Source organism: Mytilus trossulus, chromosome 13 (genome assembly GCF_036588685.1).
Source record: "Mytilus trossulus isolate FHL-02 chromosome 13, PNRI_Mtr1.1.1.hap1, whole genome shotgun sequence".
In the NCBI taxonomy this organism is placed as follows: Eukaryota; Metazoa; Mollusca; class Bivalvia; order Mytilida; family Mytilidae; genus Mytilus; species Mytilus trossulus.
The window spans coordinates 21,516,452-21,534,565 of NC_086385.1; the positions used below are offsets into that span (position 1 = coordinate 21,516,452).

Consider the following 18,114-nt stretch of genomic DNA (forward strand, 5'->3'; position numbering starts at 1 on the left):
CCTGAAATCAAATTTCAGAAATCCTTGTAATGTAGTTCCTGAGAAAGATGTGACCAAAAATATTCATGGGACAAAGGATGCACTGAAAGATGGATTGACATATGGACTAAAGGACGAACCAACAGACATATATTGTGTATAAGGTCCCTAGTGCAATGTGTTGAAATTGATCTTACTGACTATCATAACATGGGGTATTTAGGCCAATCAATGTGATCAAGTCTTCAAATCTTAGTATTCAGAACCTACTTTCATTTGTCAATACAAAAAACAAAAAACAACTACAACATTTTGCTAGTTTTAAATTTGTTTTCTAAATTTATTTCAATCATTCATTATTCATTTCTTTGTCTGTTGAAACCTTTCAGATAAATTTTTGTTTTGTTTTGTTGTATTTATACCACTTTCAGCACTCATGGCTATTACATGATAGCAAGTTTTTTTGTGGAGGAAGCCAAAGTACCTAAAGAACCAGAGACTTGGGCAGGAAAACTGGCAAACCTAGTCTACTTAAATCAGAGTCAAATACACCTTGCCATGAGTGGATATTGCCCTCACAACCACAGTGTTTACAGGGTAATTAGATTGTAAATTAACTAATAAAAAACCTTCGGTCTACAAGGCTTCTAAAATAATTTAAAGCAGTTAGCATAACTTTGTAGAAACTGATTTCTAATATATCAAATATGTGTTCATATGTGTAAATATCAATTGCCTGCTACCAAGTCTTATTACCTCAAAAAGTCCAACAGAATGATCTAACCAATGAGGTCTTTTATCAGGATGCGATATCTTCCCTTTTATACCATACTACAATTATAAAAGAAAAAAAATGTAAATATATGAAACATCCTTTGATAGCATACATAACAGAAGTATAAGAATGTTTAGATTTCTAAAATTTAGAATCAAGTTTATGATTTAGTACTCCAATATTTGACAACAACTGCATATTTATTATTTTATTGTTAAAAGATAAAACATTTATGAACATCAATTACTGTAACATATCAATCTCAAACAACAAAGATAAACATTGAAATATACAATGATATAACAAATTATCCATTTATTGTATAGATATCTGATGTAACCATTGTTAGAAACTTAGGTCAAGCTGTTTATCTTAAGCCTGTTGGTTTCCTAGGAGGAATCATAATTTTATGTTACATTTTGTAATTAAAACGAAAATAATAAAATAATTTGTTTGACTTATTAGAACTTCTATGAAAATTTTGGACACTACATATAAAATTCTAAACAAAAACTTTTACCTTTCATTATTGTGGACCAAAAATACTAGTCATGTATCAGTTCAATCAATGAACTTCCTACTTATTGAGCTGAAACTTAATTAAAGCATACACGAACATGAAGTGCTTCCATAGTTCATGCAAAAGGTTCTTTGGTCAACACTTTAACACCACAATAAAGTAACAAAATAAAGAATCAATTTCTCAACTAACACAAGAGCATAACTGACTGTGCCATAAATTTATAAGTTTAGAAGTGAGATAAAACATGAATTATCAATTAAAATGAGCAGCTGAATTGCTACCATGCATTGTATTACATTGTACTTACAAAAATACATTTAAATACCCTTCCAATGAGGTTACCAGTGGGGGGAATCTTTTTATATGATCTCCCACCTGCTATAAATATCACTGAAAACAGACAAGTAAAAGACATATTTGTTACTGTGGATTCATTAATATTCGTTGGATACCAATTTTCGTGGATTTCGTGGGGACAGGGGAACCACGAATTTAAATGTTCAACAAATTACAAATTTCCTAAAGGAATGTATGCAGACTTTGCCAAAACCACAAAACTAAATTTCCATGAATATGCAAGTTTTCTTCAAACCACAAAAATTGGAACCCACGAAAATAAATGAATCCACAGTATCATAAACAAAAGTTATTCATGATGATTTTATCATAAACCAAAGTTATTCATGATGATTTTATCATAAACCAAAATTATTCATGATGATTTTATCATAAACCAAAGTTATTCATGATGATTTTATGATAAAAAATTTGTAAGGGTTCCGCGGAACCCAGTGTCTCGCCTACTTTTGCTGTAAATCGCAGGCTCAACAAAAATTAGGCAAAAAAATCAATAAAAATATTCCTCTTGATACTATCCTATGATTGTAAGAAGGTTCTTTCCAAGTTTGGTAAAAATCTAGGATATTTAATGAATCTAATAAATGTTTTGAAAACCTTAACTGCAGACTGTATGTAATGTTCACTGAAGAAAATCTAAGTCAATTTAAAAGTAAAATACAGAAACAATTGAGTTATCTTTATACAAAATTTGCTTCTGGATACTATCTTTTGATCATAAATAAGCTTCTGTCCAAGTTTGGTACAAACCCAGGATAGTTTAAGAAAGGAATTTAAATTTTAAAAACTTTTACCACAAGGTGAATGTAATGTTTCCCTGCAGAAAAAACTTAGTCCATTTAAAAGTAAAATACAGAAAAAATGGATTTATTTTTTTACAAAATTTGTTTCTGGATACTATCTTATGATCATTAACAAGCTTCTGTCCAAGTTTGGTACAAACCAAGGATAGTTTAAGAAAGTTATTAAAATTCTAAAAACTTTAACCACAGAGTGAATGTAATGTTTCCCCGCAGAAAAAACTAAGTCCATTTAAAAGTAAAAAAACAGAAAAAATGGAATTTTATTTTTACAAAATTTAATTCTGGATACTATCTTATGATCATAAACAAGCTTCTGTCCAAGTTTGGTAGAAATCAAGGATAGTTTAAGAAAGTTATTAAAATTTCAAAAACTTTAACCACAGAGTGAATATTTGTGGACGCCGCCGACAGAATGTAGGATCGCTTAGTCTCGCTTTTTCGACTAAAGTCGAAGGCTCGACAATAAAACCAAAGTTATTCATGATGATTTTATCATAAACCAAAGTTATTCATGATGATTTTATCATAAACCAAAGTTATTCATGATGATTTTATCATAAACCAAAGTTATTAATGATGATTAAGTAGATAAATGAGACTTGAGTAAAACTTTAATCACATTTACCAGGCAAACTTTACTATCAAGCTGTAACCTGACAATACATCCAACTGTAACTATTTATGACATGCAGGTATCTTGTTATTTGAAAAATTTGGTGTTGATGACAAATCGTTGATTGTTTCAGTTTAACTCATCCACATTGTTTATTGACTACAGAAAACTTAGAACTTAACATATATCAGACTGCATCTGGTAGTCTAGATGTCCGTTTATTATTTTTGTTATTGGATTGCTGTCTCATTGGTGTATCCTGATCATTTTCACTGATAAAGTAGCCAAAATAACTTCTTAAAAAAGGTTGAAAATAGTTTTTTGTCAAGTTAATTTTACATGATTTGTTTGTTTGTTGATTGGTGTTTAATTCCATTCATTGGATATATCATGAAAAAAAGTTCCATTTCCTCATTCAATGTAATGCGTTAGAACTTGATAGAAATGTAGTCTTTTGTAGTTTAACCCTTTCCTCCATTGAATTTTTTTTTTTGCATACTTGATTCGCATAGGATTTTTTTAATAAAATGCTGAACATATACTTTAAAGTATTAAGGGATTGCAAAAAACAACTATTTCATCAAATAAATTTAAGTCAGATATTCCTATGATATGCCTTTTAATATTGGATACAAATTTTATTAAGTCAACTGCAGACACTTTGTCGTCAAAGTGTTTCAACTGAGGTACTACACAGGCGTCATTATGGAGTAAGGGGGGTGGCGTCAAAAGGCGTCATTATGGAGGAAAGGGTTAAGTGATATAGTTCCATCTTTAGTTAATATGTGTGAACAAGATAAGTTTAGTTTCATTTTGAAAAGTAATGATACAGACATTAGTACTGTAAGTGTAGATGGAATAAGTGATATGTGTATGATTTGAACATTCATTTAAAGCAAACATAAAGTTGTTAAGAGTTTTTATAGTATTAAAGCTGATTGTTTTACATATGTAGCTTGAATTAATAATATTGTATGAATAACACCTCCACACAATGTAAATATATTATTTTTTTTTTGGTTTGTTTATTTTTGTATTTGTATTTTGTAAATGTCGGCTGGTATCATTTCTGTATAGGAATTTACAGCAATAAATTTATTTGATTTGATTTGATTTGGTCTATTGTTTATTTTTATTGTTGGAAATATGACCTTCCGATAAAATCAGTGTCAATAACACCTCCCTATGACCAGGATTTCTATCCACATCTTCAGTGTCGACAGGCTGGCAATTTCTGTTGACAAACTGCTTAGAATGCCAGTGGCCTAGAGATTTTATTGCATAATTCACTTTCAATTCAACATTTTATTTTGAATATAAAAATAAGAAGATGTGGTATTGTTAAATGCAAATTAAACTACATGTTTTACAGATTTTAAATCTGTTCGACTCCCTCACCCATTGGAACAATAAAAAGAACAATCAGTGATTATTTCCCATCACAGAATTGGAGTAAGCAGTCACAAAACTCCAGTACAGGAAATATACTTGAGTATTTACATTGAGAATTGTAGAGACAAATATAATTATCTTTTACATGTTTATAATAATTACTAAATGTGACAGGTTTAAGAGCAATTTAGCATCGTTTTTTCATGTCTTGGGACTTACCAGCAGAAGAAATCATCAGAATAGCTGGAATACCAAAAGCTAATGGGTAACATTCTGCTCCAAAACAATGCACATCAGCTGTAGGAAACAATACAATAAAAGATAAGATCAAATAAGATTTAATTTATAGTTTTCAAGCTGACCAAAGCTGTTTATTCAGGCTGATTTAATATTTTTTCAATAGACCAAACAAACAAACAAAATGATGTTATGTATTAAGTAAAAAAATTGCAAATTACTTTGGGAAATCTTGTGTATCTACAATGTTCCATACATCTAAGAGGTCTAATATAAATTAATCACAGTAGCACAAATTTTATAAATATTTTTTTTTCAGTGAACTGTTCAAAACTCTGATCATATTCATAATGTGTGTTGTCTCATACAAAGCGGAGTGCCTACTTCAATTATACTTACTCTTTTCAAAGTCTTATCAGTCTTACCTTAGCCGTATTTGGCACAACTTTTTGGAATTTTGGATCCTCAATGCTCTTCAACTTTGTATTTGTTTGGCTTTATAAATATTTTGATATGAGCGTCACTGATGAGTCTTATGTAGACGAAACGCGCGTCTGGCGTACTAAATTATAATCCTGGTACCTTTGATAACTATCATCAGGGCCTTTTATAGCTGACTATGCGGTATGGGCTTTGCTCATTGTTGAAGGCCGTACGGTGACCTATAGTTGTTAATGTCTGTGTCATTTTGTTCTTAATTGAATAGTTGTCTCATTGGCAATCATACCACATCTTCTTTTTTATATTACATTAAACATAACTCTTAAACTAAAATAACTAAGTAGAAATTTCCTGTAAATACTCACCTCTGAGGATTGGAGTCAGTATAATTGAAAACATACTTCCTAAGTTTATCATAAAATAAAACACTGAGAAGAAGGTTTCACGTTGCTTTTCCTAAAATATACAAATTAAACAGTTAATGTATTCGTAGAAAGCACTTTTAATTGTTGAAAGGCATACAGTAACCTATAGTTGTAAATGTTTGTGGTATTTTGTGGATAGTTGTCTCATTGGCAATCATACCACATCTTCTTTTTTATATTAACATTCTCATTAAATTTATTTTGATTTTAGTTCAGTTTAATACTTGTTTTTATATTTGAACAAGGTGAACCAACACCTGAAGTGGTTATCATGCAGTTGGGTAATAGTGGGTGGATACAGAATGGTATTCACAGTTGTCTTTCACTATAAAAGTAAAATAAAACAATAAAGAAGACAACACCCATAAATTACGGCATGGAAGGAGTTTATTCTACCATTTCTAATTTAATATTAGGGTAACTTTAAAATAGGATGGTTAGGTAGGTGTGTTTGTTTGGCCAAGTTTGAAATTCTTCTAAATTGCCTGATTCTTACAAAGACTGGTACCTAAAGAGATGATAGGATAAATAGAGTTATATAATAATAAGGGAAATTCCTTACTTGTTCTGGTCTGAACTGGTCAGCACCAAAGGCTGCTACACAAGGTTTTATTCCTCCAGTACCAATTCCGATCAGGATTAATGCAATCATTGGCCCAATCCTACATAGTGAAATAAGAGGATCAACATAGGTTTCATACAGAACTGTAGCTGTTTTTACAAAATTTTCTTTTTTATATAATAGATTGTATGTAACACTGAAATTTCCATAGTATTTAAACTTTATAAAATGAATATAAGGGTCTTGTCCATCAAACTTTCAATTTCTAGAGATCTTTGATTATTAGGTTATCAGCTTTAGAAAGATTAGTGATGAATGAAACAAAACATTACGATGTAAACATGTTAAAGATTGCTACCAAATATTAGATAGCCTTGACTTGTAGTTGTAGCTCCAAGATGGACATTTTGTGATGGAATACAATTTTTTGGGAAACAGGAAGTTGATGAATAATGAATCTGAAAATGCATAGCACAGATTCCATGCAAAGACTACATTCAAAATAAAGAAAGTTTTTTAGTTCCTGAAACAAGAGTGCACACACTGAAATGTCTCGCCTTCTTTACTAATCCTTGATACTATCTTGATAGACCTAAATACAAAGCTTTTTTACAACTGTCACATAAACTCAACATTAACCAAGAAAAGGAAACATTGAGCAATCAACCATGAAAATGAGGTCAAGGTCAGATGAACCATGCCAGGCAGACATGGACAGCTAATAATTCTTCAATACAACAAATATAGTTGACTTATTGCTTATAAATAAAGAAAAACAGACCAAAACACACAAACACTTAAAACTTAGCAATGGACAGTGAAAATGAGGTCAAAGTCAAATAAAACCAGCGTAACCGACATAAAGATTATAAAATATGTCCATACACCAAATATAGTTGACCTAATGCATAAAGTATTAGACAAATACAGACCAAAACACAAAAACTTAACTATAACCACTGAACCATGAAAATGAGGTCAAGGTCAGATGACACCTGTCAGCTAGACATGTACACCTTATAATCATTCCATACACCAATTATAGTAGACCTATTGCATATAGTATAAGAAAAACCGACCAAAACACAAAAACTAACTATAACCACTGAACCATGAAAATGAGGTCAAGGTCAGATGACACCTGCCAGTTGGACATGTACACCTTACAGTCCTTCCATACACCTAATATGCTAGACCTATTGCTTATATTATCTGAGATATGGACGTGACCACCAAAACTTAACCTTGTTCACTGATCCATGAAATGAGGTCGAGGTCAAGTGAAAACTGTCTGACAAGCATGAGGACCTTGCAAGGTACGCACATACCAAATATGGTTATCCAATTCCTTATAATAAGAGAGAATTTAACATTACAAAAAATCTTAACTTTTTTTTCAAGTAGTCACTGAACCATGAAAATGAGGTCAAGGACATTGGACATGTGACTGACAGAAACTTCGTAACATGAGGCATCTATATACAAAGTATGAAGCATACAGGTCTTCTACCTTCTAAAATATAAAGCTTTTAAGAAGTGAGCTAACACCGCCGCCGCCGTAGCCGCCGCCGGATCACTATCCCTATGTCGAGCTTTCTGCAACAAAAGTTGCAGGCTCGACAAAAATATGTTGAAATTCATACATGCCTACAGTGTGTTAGATGATTCAGTAAACAGGTAGTTGATGAGCCATGAATCTGAAAAAAAGGCTATAGGCTGTACGGTGACCTATAGTTGTCAATGTCTGTGTCATTTTGGTCTCTTGTGGACAGTTGTCTAATTGGCAATCATACCACATCTTCTTTTTTTATATATAGCTATTATGCTATATAATAATATAATCTTTTGATTAGTTATGACTTGATTATGGGAAGCACAGAGGGAAGTACTGACAGATGTAAAACAGTATACTCCCTCTTTTGGATCAGGGGCATATTCATTGTTTCCTACTCTTAATTTAATTCAAAGGTCAAAAATATTATAATATTCATCAAAGATACAATAACATATTTACCATTCTGGTGGTGGTACTGCTGTTGCAGACATTATAACATTTCCTATACCATAAATAATACTCAGATATAGGATTGTCCTGAAAAATTAATGTCAGACATTATAAAATTTCCAATAAATACCATAAATAATACTAAAAAAATCTTCTCAACCCCGCTATAAAAAGGTAAAGCTTTTAAGTGTTTTTTCTGTTTTCTATTTTGATTAATTCTTGAAAAAATTTGGACACCCATATTCTTGCAAATCATCTTTTTAATTATAATACAAATTTGATTAAAAAAATAATTCAGTATCAAAATATAATGCTTCATGACAATTTTTTCTCCAAGCATTGCATAAGCAATATAGAAGGAAATAAAGGGCTGCGCTTTAGCTCATGATACGCCCATTGCTCTTTTAACTTGTCTTTTCATGAATTTATATGATCAACTAGAAATAGTGTGAGCCCTGTCAAATAATAAATAAAAATGCACAAAAAAATTGGCACTATTAAGGCTACCTCAAATTTAACTAAGTTTGTTGTCTTAATTTTTCATCCATACATTCTATCTTGTTCACAACACACTTTCTGAGTACCAAGTACCTTTTATATTTATAAAATGGAAAGGGAGCTTATGTGAGTTACTGTCTGAAGTGTGGACGACGGTCGGACAGACGGACGGACAACAGTATACCATAATACCTCCCGTCTGAAAGACGACAGGTGTATAAAAATGGCAAAAAAGACTACAATGACAATGAGGAGCAGCAAGAAGATAACAGGGAAAGTGAAGATGGTGAAAGTGACTCTACTGAAAGTTATGATCTAAATGAGGAAGAAGATAATGAAAGTATGTTATCATAAAATGATATATGCCTCAGGGAACAGTTAGTATCTCAGGGACTGCTAATGTGCTTTCATCCTTGCAACCATTCAATAATAGTACAAACGTATGACATTCATGGAACCTATTTTTTACAAGAAATTTAATGTTTTAAATTGAACTAAAGATTTTACAAATTTTATGTTTTCATCAGATTTTATTAAGTATTATTTGTTACATCAATAGATATAAACAATTCACCAAAGTTTCATGGACATTGGTGAAAGCCTTTTTGAGTTATTGTCCGAAGTGTTAAAAAAAACCCTTTTTTTATGAATAAAGACCCATTAATCCCAAACTTAAAATCTGAAATCTATAAAAACTGAAAGGGAGCTTACATCAATAGATATAAACAATTCACCAAAGTTTCATGGACATTGGTGAAAGCCTTTTGGAGTTATTGTCCGAAGTGTTAAAAATCCCCCTTTTTTTTATAAATAAAGCCCCATAAATCCAAAACTTAAAATCTGAAATTAAAAAAAATTGATATAAACAATTCACCAAAGTTTCATGGATATTAGTGATAGTGTTTTTGAGTTATTAGAAGTGTGGACGACAGACGGACGGATGGACGGACAACGGTATACCATAATACGTCCCGTCCCGAGCGTATAAAAAAACATGTTTATTCCTGAATTTTTATGACAAGAAAAGGTTATAGATAAATATGGGTTATAAATAACTATTTCTGGAACTTCATTATAATATTACACTGAGTACATCACTTTTTGTCACATGATCTTATCTGTATCTAGCCAAGTAACCATCGGCAATGATCACTCCAAATAGAGGACTAAATTAACAGAGGAAGACAAAGCTTACCTGTATCTACCCAGATAACCATCAGCAATGATCACTTCAAATAGAGGAATAAATTAACAGAGGCAGACAAAGCTTACCTGTATCTACCCAGATAACCATCAGCAATGATTGCTCGAAACAGAGGACTAAAGTAACAGAGGAAGACAAAGCTTACCTGTATCTACCCAGATAACCATCAGCAATGATTGCTCGAAACAGACGACTAAAGTAACAGAGGCAGACAAAGCTTACCTGTATCTACCCAGATAACCATCAGCAATGATCACTTCAAATAGAGGAATAAATTAACAGAGGAATACAAATCTTACCTGTATCTTCCCAGATAACCATCAGCAATGATTGCTCCAAACAGAGGACTAAAGTAACAGAGGAATACAAAGCTTACCTGTATCTACCCAGATAACCATCAGCAATGATTGCTCCAAATAGAGGACTAAAGTAACAGAGGAATACAAAGCTTACCTGTATCTTCCCAGATAACCATCAGCAATGATTGCTCCAAACAGAGGACTAAAGTAACAGAGGAAGACAAAGCTTACCTGTATCTACCCAGATAACCATCAGCAATGATTGCTCCAAACAGAGGACTAAAGTGACAGAGGAATACAAAGCTTACCTGTATCTACCTAGATAACCATCAGCAATGATTGCTCCAAACAGAGGACTAAAGTAACAGAGGAATACAAAGCTTACCTGTATCTTCCCAGATAACCATCAGCAATGATTGCTCCAAACAGAGGACTAAAGTAACAGAGGAATACAAATCTTACCTGTATCTACCCAGATAACCATCAGCAATGATTGCTCCAAACAGAGGACTAAAGTAACAGAGGAATACAAAGCTTACCTGTATCTACCCAGATAACCATCAGCAATGATTGCTCCAAATAGAGGACTAAAGTAACAGAGGAATACAAAGCTTACCTGTATCTTCCCAGATAACCATCAGCAATGATTGCTCCAAACAGAGGACTAAAGTAACAGAGGAAGACAAAGCTTACCTGTATCTACCCAGATAACCATCAGCAATGATTGCTCCAAACAGAGGACTAAAGTGACAGAGGAATACAAAGCTTACCTGTATCTACCTAGATAACCATCAGCAATGATTGCTCCAAACAGAGGACTAAAGTAACAGAGGAATACAAATCTTACCTGTATCTACCCAGATAACCATCAGCAATGATTGCTCCAAACAGAGGACTAAAGTAACAGAGGAATACAAGGCTTACCTGTATCTACCCAGATAACCATCAGCAATGATTGCTCCAAACAGAGGACTAAAGTAACAGAGGAATACAAGGCTTACCTGTATCTTCCCAGATAACCATCAGCAATGATTGCTCCAAACAGAGGACTAAAGTAACAGAGGAAGACAAAGCTTACTTGTATCTACCCAGATAACCATCAGCAATGATTGCTCCAAACAGAGGACTAAAGTAACAGAGGAATACAAAGCTTACCTGTATCTTCCCAGATAACCATCAGCAATGATTGCTCCAAACAGAGGACTTAAGTAACAGAGGAAGACAAAGCTTACCTGTATCTACCCAGATAACCATCAGCAATGATTGCTTCAAACAGAGGACTAAAGTAACAGAGGAATACAAAGCTTACCTGTATCTACCTAGATAACCATCAGCAATGATTGCTCCAAACAGAGGACTAAAGTAACAGAGGAATACAAAGCTTACCTGTATCTTCCCAGATAACCATCAGCAATGATTGCTCCAAACAGAGGACTAAAGTAACAGAGGAATACAAATCCATGATATACACCAGTCGCATTATCTGCATCAAACTTTAACCATTTTGTCAAGTACAGAATCAAAATGGCTGAAAATAAATAAAAATTAATGTTACATCACTTTCATAATGACCTTTTTTTTATCTAAAATCTTATACATCATAGAAAGCAATACACAATTTAAAGCCTTTCCAGCTTGCCCCTCAACATAAATGCTCACAGCCAAAGTAAAAGGCATAGTGTGTGTCTTATTCAATCCACATCAGTTCAAAATTCAGTATGCCATTGGAATATATCAATTTGGTAAAATATTAAAATGGACCCAGACTATTTCAATTTAACATGGGCAGTACTGTAAGCACTTTAATTTGCTTAGGTAGGAAAGAGAGGAGGATTTATGAAGGCAGATTTTTATCCAACAGATTCTGATACAAAATCTGACTTAAAATACAGTTGGTAGTAATTGCTAGTTACTTAATTTGAATACGGTAAATCATACCTCGCATGCCATAGTAAGAAAATCTTTCACAAAACTCTGTCCCCAGGATGAAGAAAACACTTTTAGGATAACCTCCATTTGATTCCTGAAAGAGAATAATATTTTGACTCATACTTAATAACCAATACATACATGTACGAAAATCTAATACCAATCTAAAACACACACAAAAAAAAAGATACAAAGGTTGCATCATTATGCAGTTGTTGTAAACTTATAAGATATCATTGATAAACGGTTTGTTGTTTCAAAAATTATAATTTGATATGAAACTTTAAAAACAGAGAATTTTAATAGTTTGATGCAAATGTTGAAAATAAATTGGCAATATTTTAACATGTCTATAACTATGCAAAATATTTCCAGTCCATACACACAGTTACATATCAATGGACATGAATTTGAAGATATGCAAATGCTAATACAAGTTTGCATACTAACTGTCATTGACTGAGTATCTGTTAATGGCACATTTTTATTTGACCTTATCACAATCTATGACATGCAGGCAATGTAACAGTCCCAGTTGAAATTGTTTTCTGTCTTTCCATTTAAATCATTTTTCATAATTTAAAAAAAACCATTAGGAATATTTGAAACATGTGTAACTGTGTCCTTCGTGCCTTAAGAATTGGCATGCAAATCTATTACATTGATTTTTCAATGGTATTTCTAAACATTTGGTAAAGACAAAAAATCATTTCTGTTCTTGAAAATAAGAAAAAAACCTGAAAAATTTAAATTAGAACATACCCTTGGCTTTGCTGTTCCACTACCACCATTTTGATTGTTCAGTAAGTTATCATCTGAAAAAGAAGTAACAAATATTTCTATTTTGGTCATTCTTAACAATCTTAATACATTGTATTTTAAAATCAAACATTATTGAGTCAAACACTGCTCTCAAGCTGACTCTCAACCTGTCATTTGTTCTTCTGTTTATTATCCATTTCCAAATTTAAGGAGTTATATAGACAAGTTCATTGTTTATACTAATTTCACTTTTTTCAGCTGGACCAAAACATTACTTAACTTTCATGACCCATTTCTTCTACTTGCTATTTGAGGAATTAAACAGGAAGAAATAAATCTTAAAAGGGTATGAAAAAAATTGCAACTACATTTAATACACTGTTAACAGTGGGTACTTTATAAGTCCACTGAGGTTCCAGACAGTAATATGACAATTTCTCAATATTTTTATACTGCTACAATATACTGCTAGATTAAAAATCTAGCTAACTGTCATGCATAATCTAGAATGCTGAATATCAAATATACAAAGTTCTGCCTGTACTTTGAATTGTTAAAAATTATACATAGTCCTGATAATGCATGCATAAAAATGGCAAACTATATATACAATTATAATAATAAAGTTACTCATTATTTCTAATAAAAATATAGCAAACAAGAATATGTCCATAGTACATAGATGCTGTACTCATAAATGGTACATAATATTTGATCTGCACATACAATCATTTCCATAAACACATGCACAGATACTTTTACACATTAATAAATCTACAACAATAATCATGCAAAACAAATTGTCAAAATACTACATAAAATCCCATAACAACAACATAAAGCATGGGTTAATTTAAATGTAAAATGGCGTGTTTATAAAACTCTCAACTTACGCTTGTAGAGTTAGAGCTAGCATTAAGGGAATACAAGACTAATGTGGTAACATGGGGTAAAAACCCTCTATATGAGGATTACAAAACAAAAGTGACAACTTAAAAGAAAACAAGAACAATATTATATTGTTAAGGATGAAATCAGACCTTCTTTAGAGAATAGAGTATATTCTTCCTCCTCATCAGAACTCCATGATGTCATGATCTAGAATAGAAGATGTAACTCCATATATTTCTGAATTCAAGTCTTGCATTATTAGATTTGTTTATCATTAAAAGAACGAAGTTGACACCATTAACAGTTTAATAGCAATTTGTACAATTTTAAACTATTCTTTCACTGCAGAATTCTCATTTTAAATACTATAAATTTAGTTTTAAAAAAAATTCTGAACATTAAGTATGAGAATCAGCAATTTCCTATTTTCATGAATAAAATTTGACAGTATACACTTGCAGCTAAAAGCTAAAATAACCCCAAAAAAACTGAAATCCAAGGAATATTAATTCAAATAAGAAAGTCCCTTATCCAATGGCAAAATCATAAACTTAAACATATCAAACCGATAGAAAACAAATGTCTTATTCCTGACTTGGCACAGACTTTTCTTTATGTAGGGAACGGTAGATTAGCTAGCTAGCTAAACCTCTAATGAAACTTTCTACCACCTTAAACACAGCAATGACCTCTGCAAGATGGACAAATAAGTCACATACAAATGTATATACATTTTTATCTTAAACAATCAATATATTCCATAGCCCAAATATAGTTGGCTTATTTATTCTGAGGACTTTTTATGATTCCCTCAAAGTAACAATCCACAGGAAGATATTTCACAGAGACATTATTCTGACTCCAAGTTGATCAGTCTTTGCTCGTATTCCTTCATTCCACCAGCTTAGTGAAGAAGCAGAGAATACCAATTTTCAAATCTTTGGTTTGACCAATCTGGTTGCCAACCCACAACCTCTAGCACTTTAGGCATACACACCACTATAAGTACACCTAATAGTTTCTGAGCTGTGGACCAAAAATTGTATCAATACTCAATTATGTAATCAAAATGCTTAAAAAAAGCCTGCACATCACAGTTTATATGTGTATTATATGCACAAACATGAGAACTTTAGCCATAGGGAACTATATTTCAGTGTGAATACATGCAGTAAAATAAGCTTGTAATCTGTCCTGTTGTAATGGAGGCCAGTAGTACCTAAGGAAAAATTTAGAACAAGTTCCAATCTTTCCAAAAATGAGGTCAAGGTCAGATAAACCCTACAGGACAGATGTGTACACCATACAATCATTACATGCACCAAATATAATTGACATTTTCCTCATAGTATCCAAAGTATATGTGAACATGTACTGCATATAGACCAAACCATAAAAAACATAATATTGATCATGTTGATTATGAGACCATGATCAGGTGAACCCTATATCTGACTGGCATGTTAACTTTGCAAGGTTCCCATATACATGTACCATTGTATACCAAATATAGTTATCCAAGTACTCAATAATACAGATAGCTCAGATCCAAATACATATTGTAAGTCAAAATATGTTGAGACTTCCTACTAGTAAGAATTTAAATAGTTTTTTTCGCTAACCTCAATTTGACTAATACATGTATAAGTATACAGTCAAATTTCAGCTATACTTATCTACATTGTACATGCATAAAAGTGACCATGGTAAAAATTCAAAAAGTGGGTTATGTCATAGTCTAAGCACATTCTTAATTTTAAGGTCAAGCAAACAAATAAAGTTGTAAAAATAGTGTTTACAAACAATTCATTAATGGGTAAAAAATACAAAAATCAACCTTAAAAATATAAAAACATGCATTATGTTTAAAAACATTTGACCTATAAAATTGACATAATTATCAAAATATCAGAGAATCTTTTCAATTCTAAGCCATGCGTACAACGTAAATACTAATTCACAAGCACCCTGATGAGAATTCAAACAAAATAGCTCACAAAGAACCACCGCATCTGTAAAAATCATAAACATTTATTTAAAAAACACAGAAAATGACGTCTGAATGGATTAATTTATTGTACCACAGAACTTAAAAATATTAATATTGCAGACACTATTATTGTGTTATTGTTCATTCTTTTTGTGATTTCAAATTTATTATTCAATTAAATTAAATTTTTCTATTGAGGTTTGACTCACTATCGCTATATACATGTACCCCAAACTGAATGGCCAATCATATAGAAATTCTTAACTATCTAAAAAACCAAAGATTTTAAAAGATAATTGATATTTGTATACATGTCTTTTTTAGCAATTCTTAATTCATTTTTGAAAATGTTTAGATGCATTTAATAATTATTTAATAAGTTCAATTGTTTATCAGTTGTTTTTTTCCCCTTTTTTTTAATATCAATTTTCTGTTAAGAGTTGTAACAATAAATAATAAAAATAGTTAATATGACATTTAATTAAAGTTGTTATTAACAAAAAAACAAACTTTATTGAAGTGATTAAAGTAATTTGTTTAGCGTATAAATCTAACGATAGATTTATTTAAGCTTGGCTAATGGTTTTTTCGGTACCTTGCATTGGAAGGGGTCAGATTTGACTATCTAGAACAGGGTGATATATATATACAATGTTGAACTATTGTTTTAGATAAGGGTGAATGTTTGGTACCATTGAAACGTTTGTTGAACCTGTCCTACATTGTAAGTGAGGAATCTGATGTTCAGTAGTTGTTTGTTGATGTGGTTCATAAGAGTTTCTCTTTTCTCGTATTTTATATAGACATGATAGATTAGACTGTTGGTTTTCCCATTTGAATGGTTTTACAGTTAGTAATTTTTGGGGCCCTTTCTGTCTTGCTGTTCGGTAAGAACCAAGGTTCCCCATACTTTGGCCTGTAATGGTTTACTTTTATAAATTGTGACTTGGATGGAGAGTTGTCTAATTGGCACACATATCAACTAAATTGGAAACAACGTTCAAACCAATGATTGCTGGCCTAGGACTATTCAAATGTAAAGTAACCGCCCTTATATCCTAAAATTTGTAATTCCTCGTTATTGGTCAACTGCTGGTTAGATCCATCAAATCATTTAAATATACCATAGAAAATTATTGGAGAGAATTCTGCATACAAAATATCAAAACCCGACACTCTATTATAAAATATACATGCTCCAAGTCAGGAATTGTTACATACAATGTAAGTGCATTTCACAATTATTCTATGCTTTTTAAGCCAAAAAAAATTTCGCCTCACTCTGCTTGGCAAAAAGTCTATTCTATGCCCTGTCTTTCAAATATCCTGGAAATGCCCATGATTGTTTATGTCATTGCGCACCACAGAAATAATATAATTCTGAATTAATAGAATAGATTTGCAGTTTATAAAGTAATTTTCAGTAGTTTTATTGTTATTTATGTAGTTCTGTGGTATTCTGCGGTGTTATGAGGTAAAAAGACGCTCCAGTTTCTTTTTTGCATGGAATATTATATGCCATAACTAAAATAACTTCATAACTAAATTCCCTAACAACAGAACCAAAATCAAACTTAACAGTATTTCTGCTTCTTTTTTTAACAGATTTTGAAGTTAAAATATTAGTCTGAATTAAAAAAAAATAAGTCATACATTCGTCCCCTTTCACAGGTTATGCCTCCCGCATATTAATTTCCTGGCCTTTTTGAAAAAATTGCAATTTTTTTTTTCTTTCCATTCGATTTCTCTAAGTAGTTATGAGGGGGGATAGGAGGGGTCCTGATCCCGAAATCCCGGACTTAAAAAAACGAAATCCCGAGGTCCCGAATTTAAATAAAGTAAATCCTAAAGTCCCAAAATCCGTAAAAAAGGATTCCAGGATCACGAAAGGGTCAATCCCGAAATCCTGAGCTTAAAAAGGCCCGATCACGGAGTCCGGATAAAGGTCCTATCCCCCTCAGTTATGAATTGCTATATGCAGTTTTAACTATTCTAAATTATCAATGTTATGAACAGACGAAACAAAAAAAGTATGCATGAATAAGCACAGCTGCTACATTGGCTACCACATTTACCATTAGTTTTCAAATCCTCTGAAAACTGTGAATTGTCAGCCCGTGTCTCTGTAGCACCATAAGATTCCATGCATTGGCAGATCAAATTAACATTTATTACTTTAACAACAATTTCTGTTATTGTTTATAATTTTTGCCACTTGTCATATCTTCCAAGAATCTGACTCAGAAGAACGTTTGACAATTTTCTAAAACCCGAAACGTTAACGGATCAGAAAACTTATGGATTAGCTTTATTGTTTTTCTTGATAAATAAAATTATCCCATTCATTATAAAACTCTATAAAATGTTATCCTCTGTTAGTTCTACTGAATTCTCCAAAAATTACATCGATTATTGTATTCGAAACTATA

At 31.9% G+C, this 18,114-nt stretch overlaps 1 protein-coding gene across 5 annotated transcripts in view; it reads right to left on the bottom strand.

Annotated features, from left to right (window-relative positions):
• The window catches only part of LOC134695455 (solute carrier family 15 member 1-like), a 43,128-nt gene extending 25,194 nt beyond the window's left edge, over positions 1-17,934 (bottom strand). For 2 of the 5 annotated variants that reach the window (XM_063556707.1, XM_063556705.1), the window contains exons 1-12: positions 17,761-17,896; positions 15,693-15,707; positions 13,845-13,902; positions 12,805-12,857; positions 12,052-12,136; positions 11,500-11,641; positions 8,122-8,199; positions 6,108-6,207; positions 5,486-5,576; positions 4,662-4,739; positions 1,585-1,667; positions 736-810 (exon numbers count right to left, since the gene is read on the bottom strand). In XM_063556707.1, coding sequence (XP_063412777.1) covers positions 736-810; positions 1,585-1,667; positions 4,662-4,739; positions 5,486-5,576; positions 6,108-6,207; positions 8,122-8,199; positions 11,500-11,641; positions 12,052-12,136; positions 12,805-12,857; positions 13,845-13,902; positions 15,693-15,707; positions 17,761-17,763 — 861 coding nt within the window. In that variant the 5' untranslated portion in view covers positions 17,764-17,896. The other 3 variants (XM_063556709.1, XM_063556710.1, XM_063556706.1) reach the window with 3 other exon arrangements.
• Between the last annotated feature and the right edge of the window lie 180 nt (positions 17,935-18,114).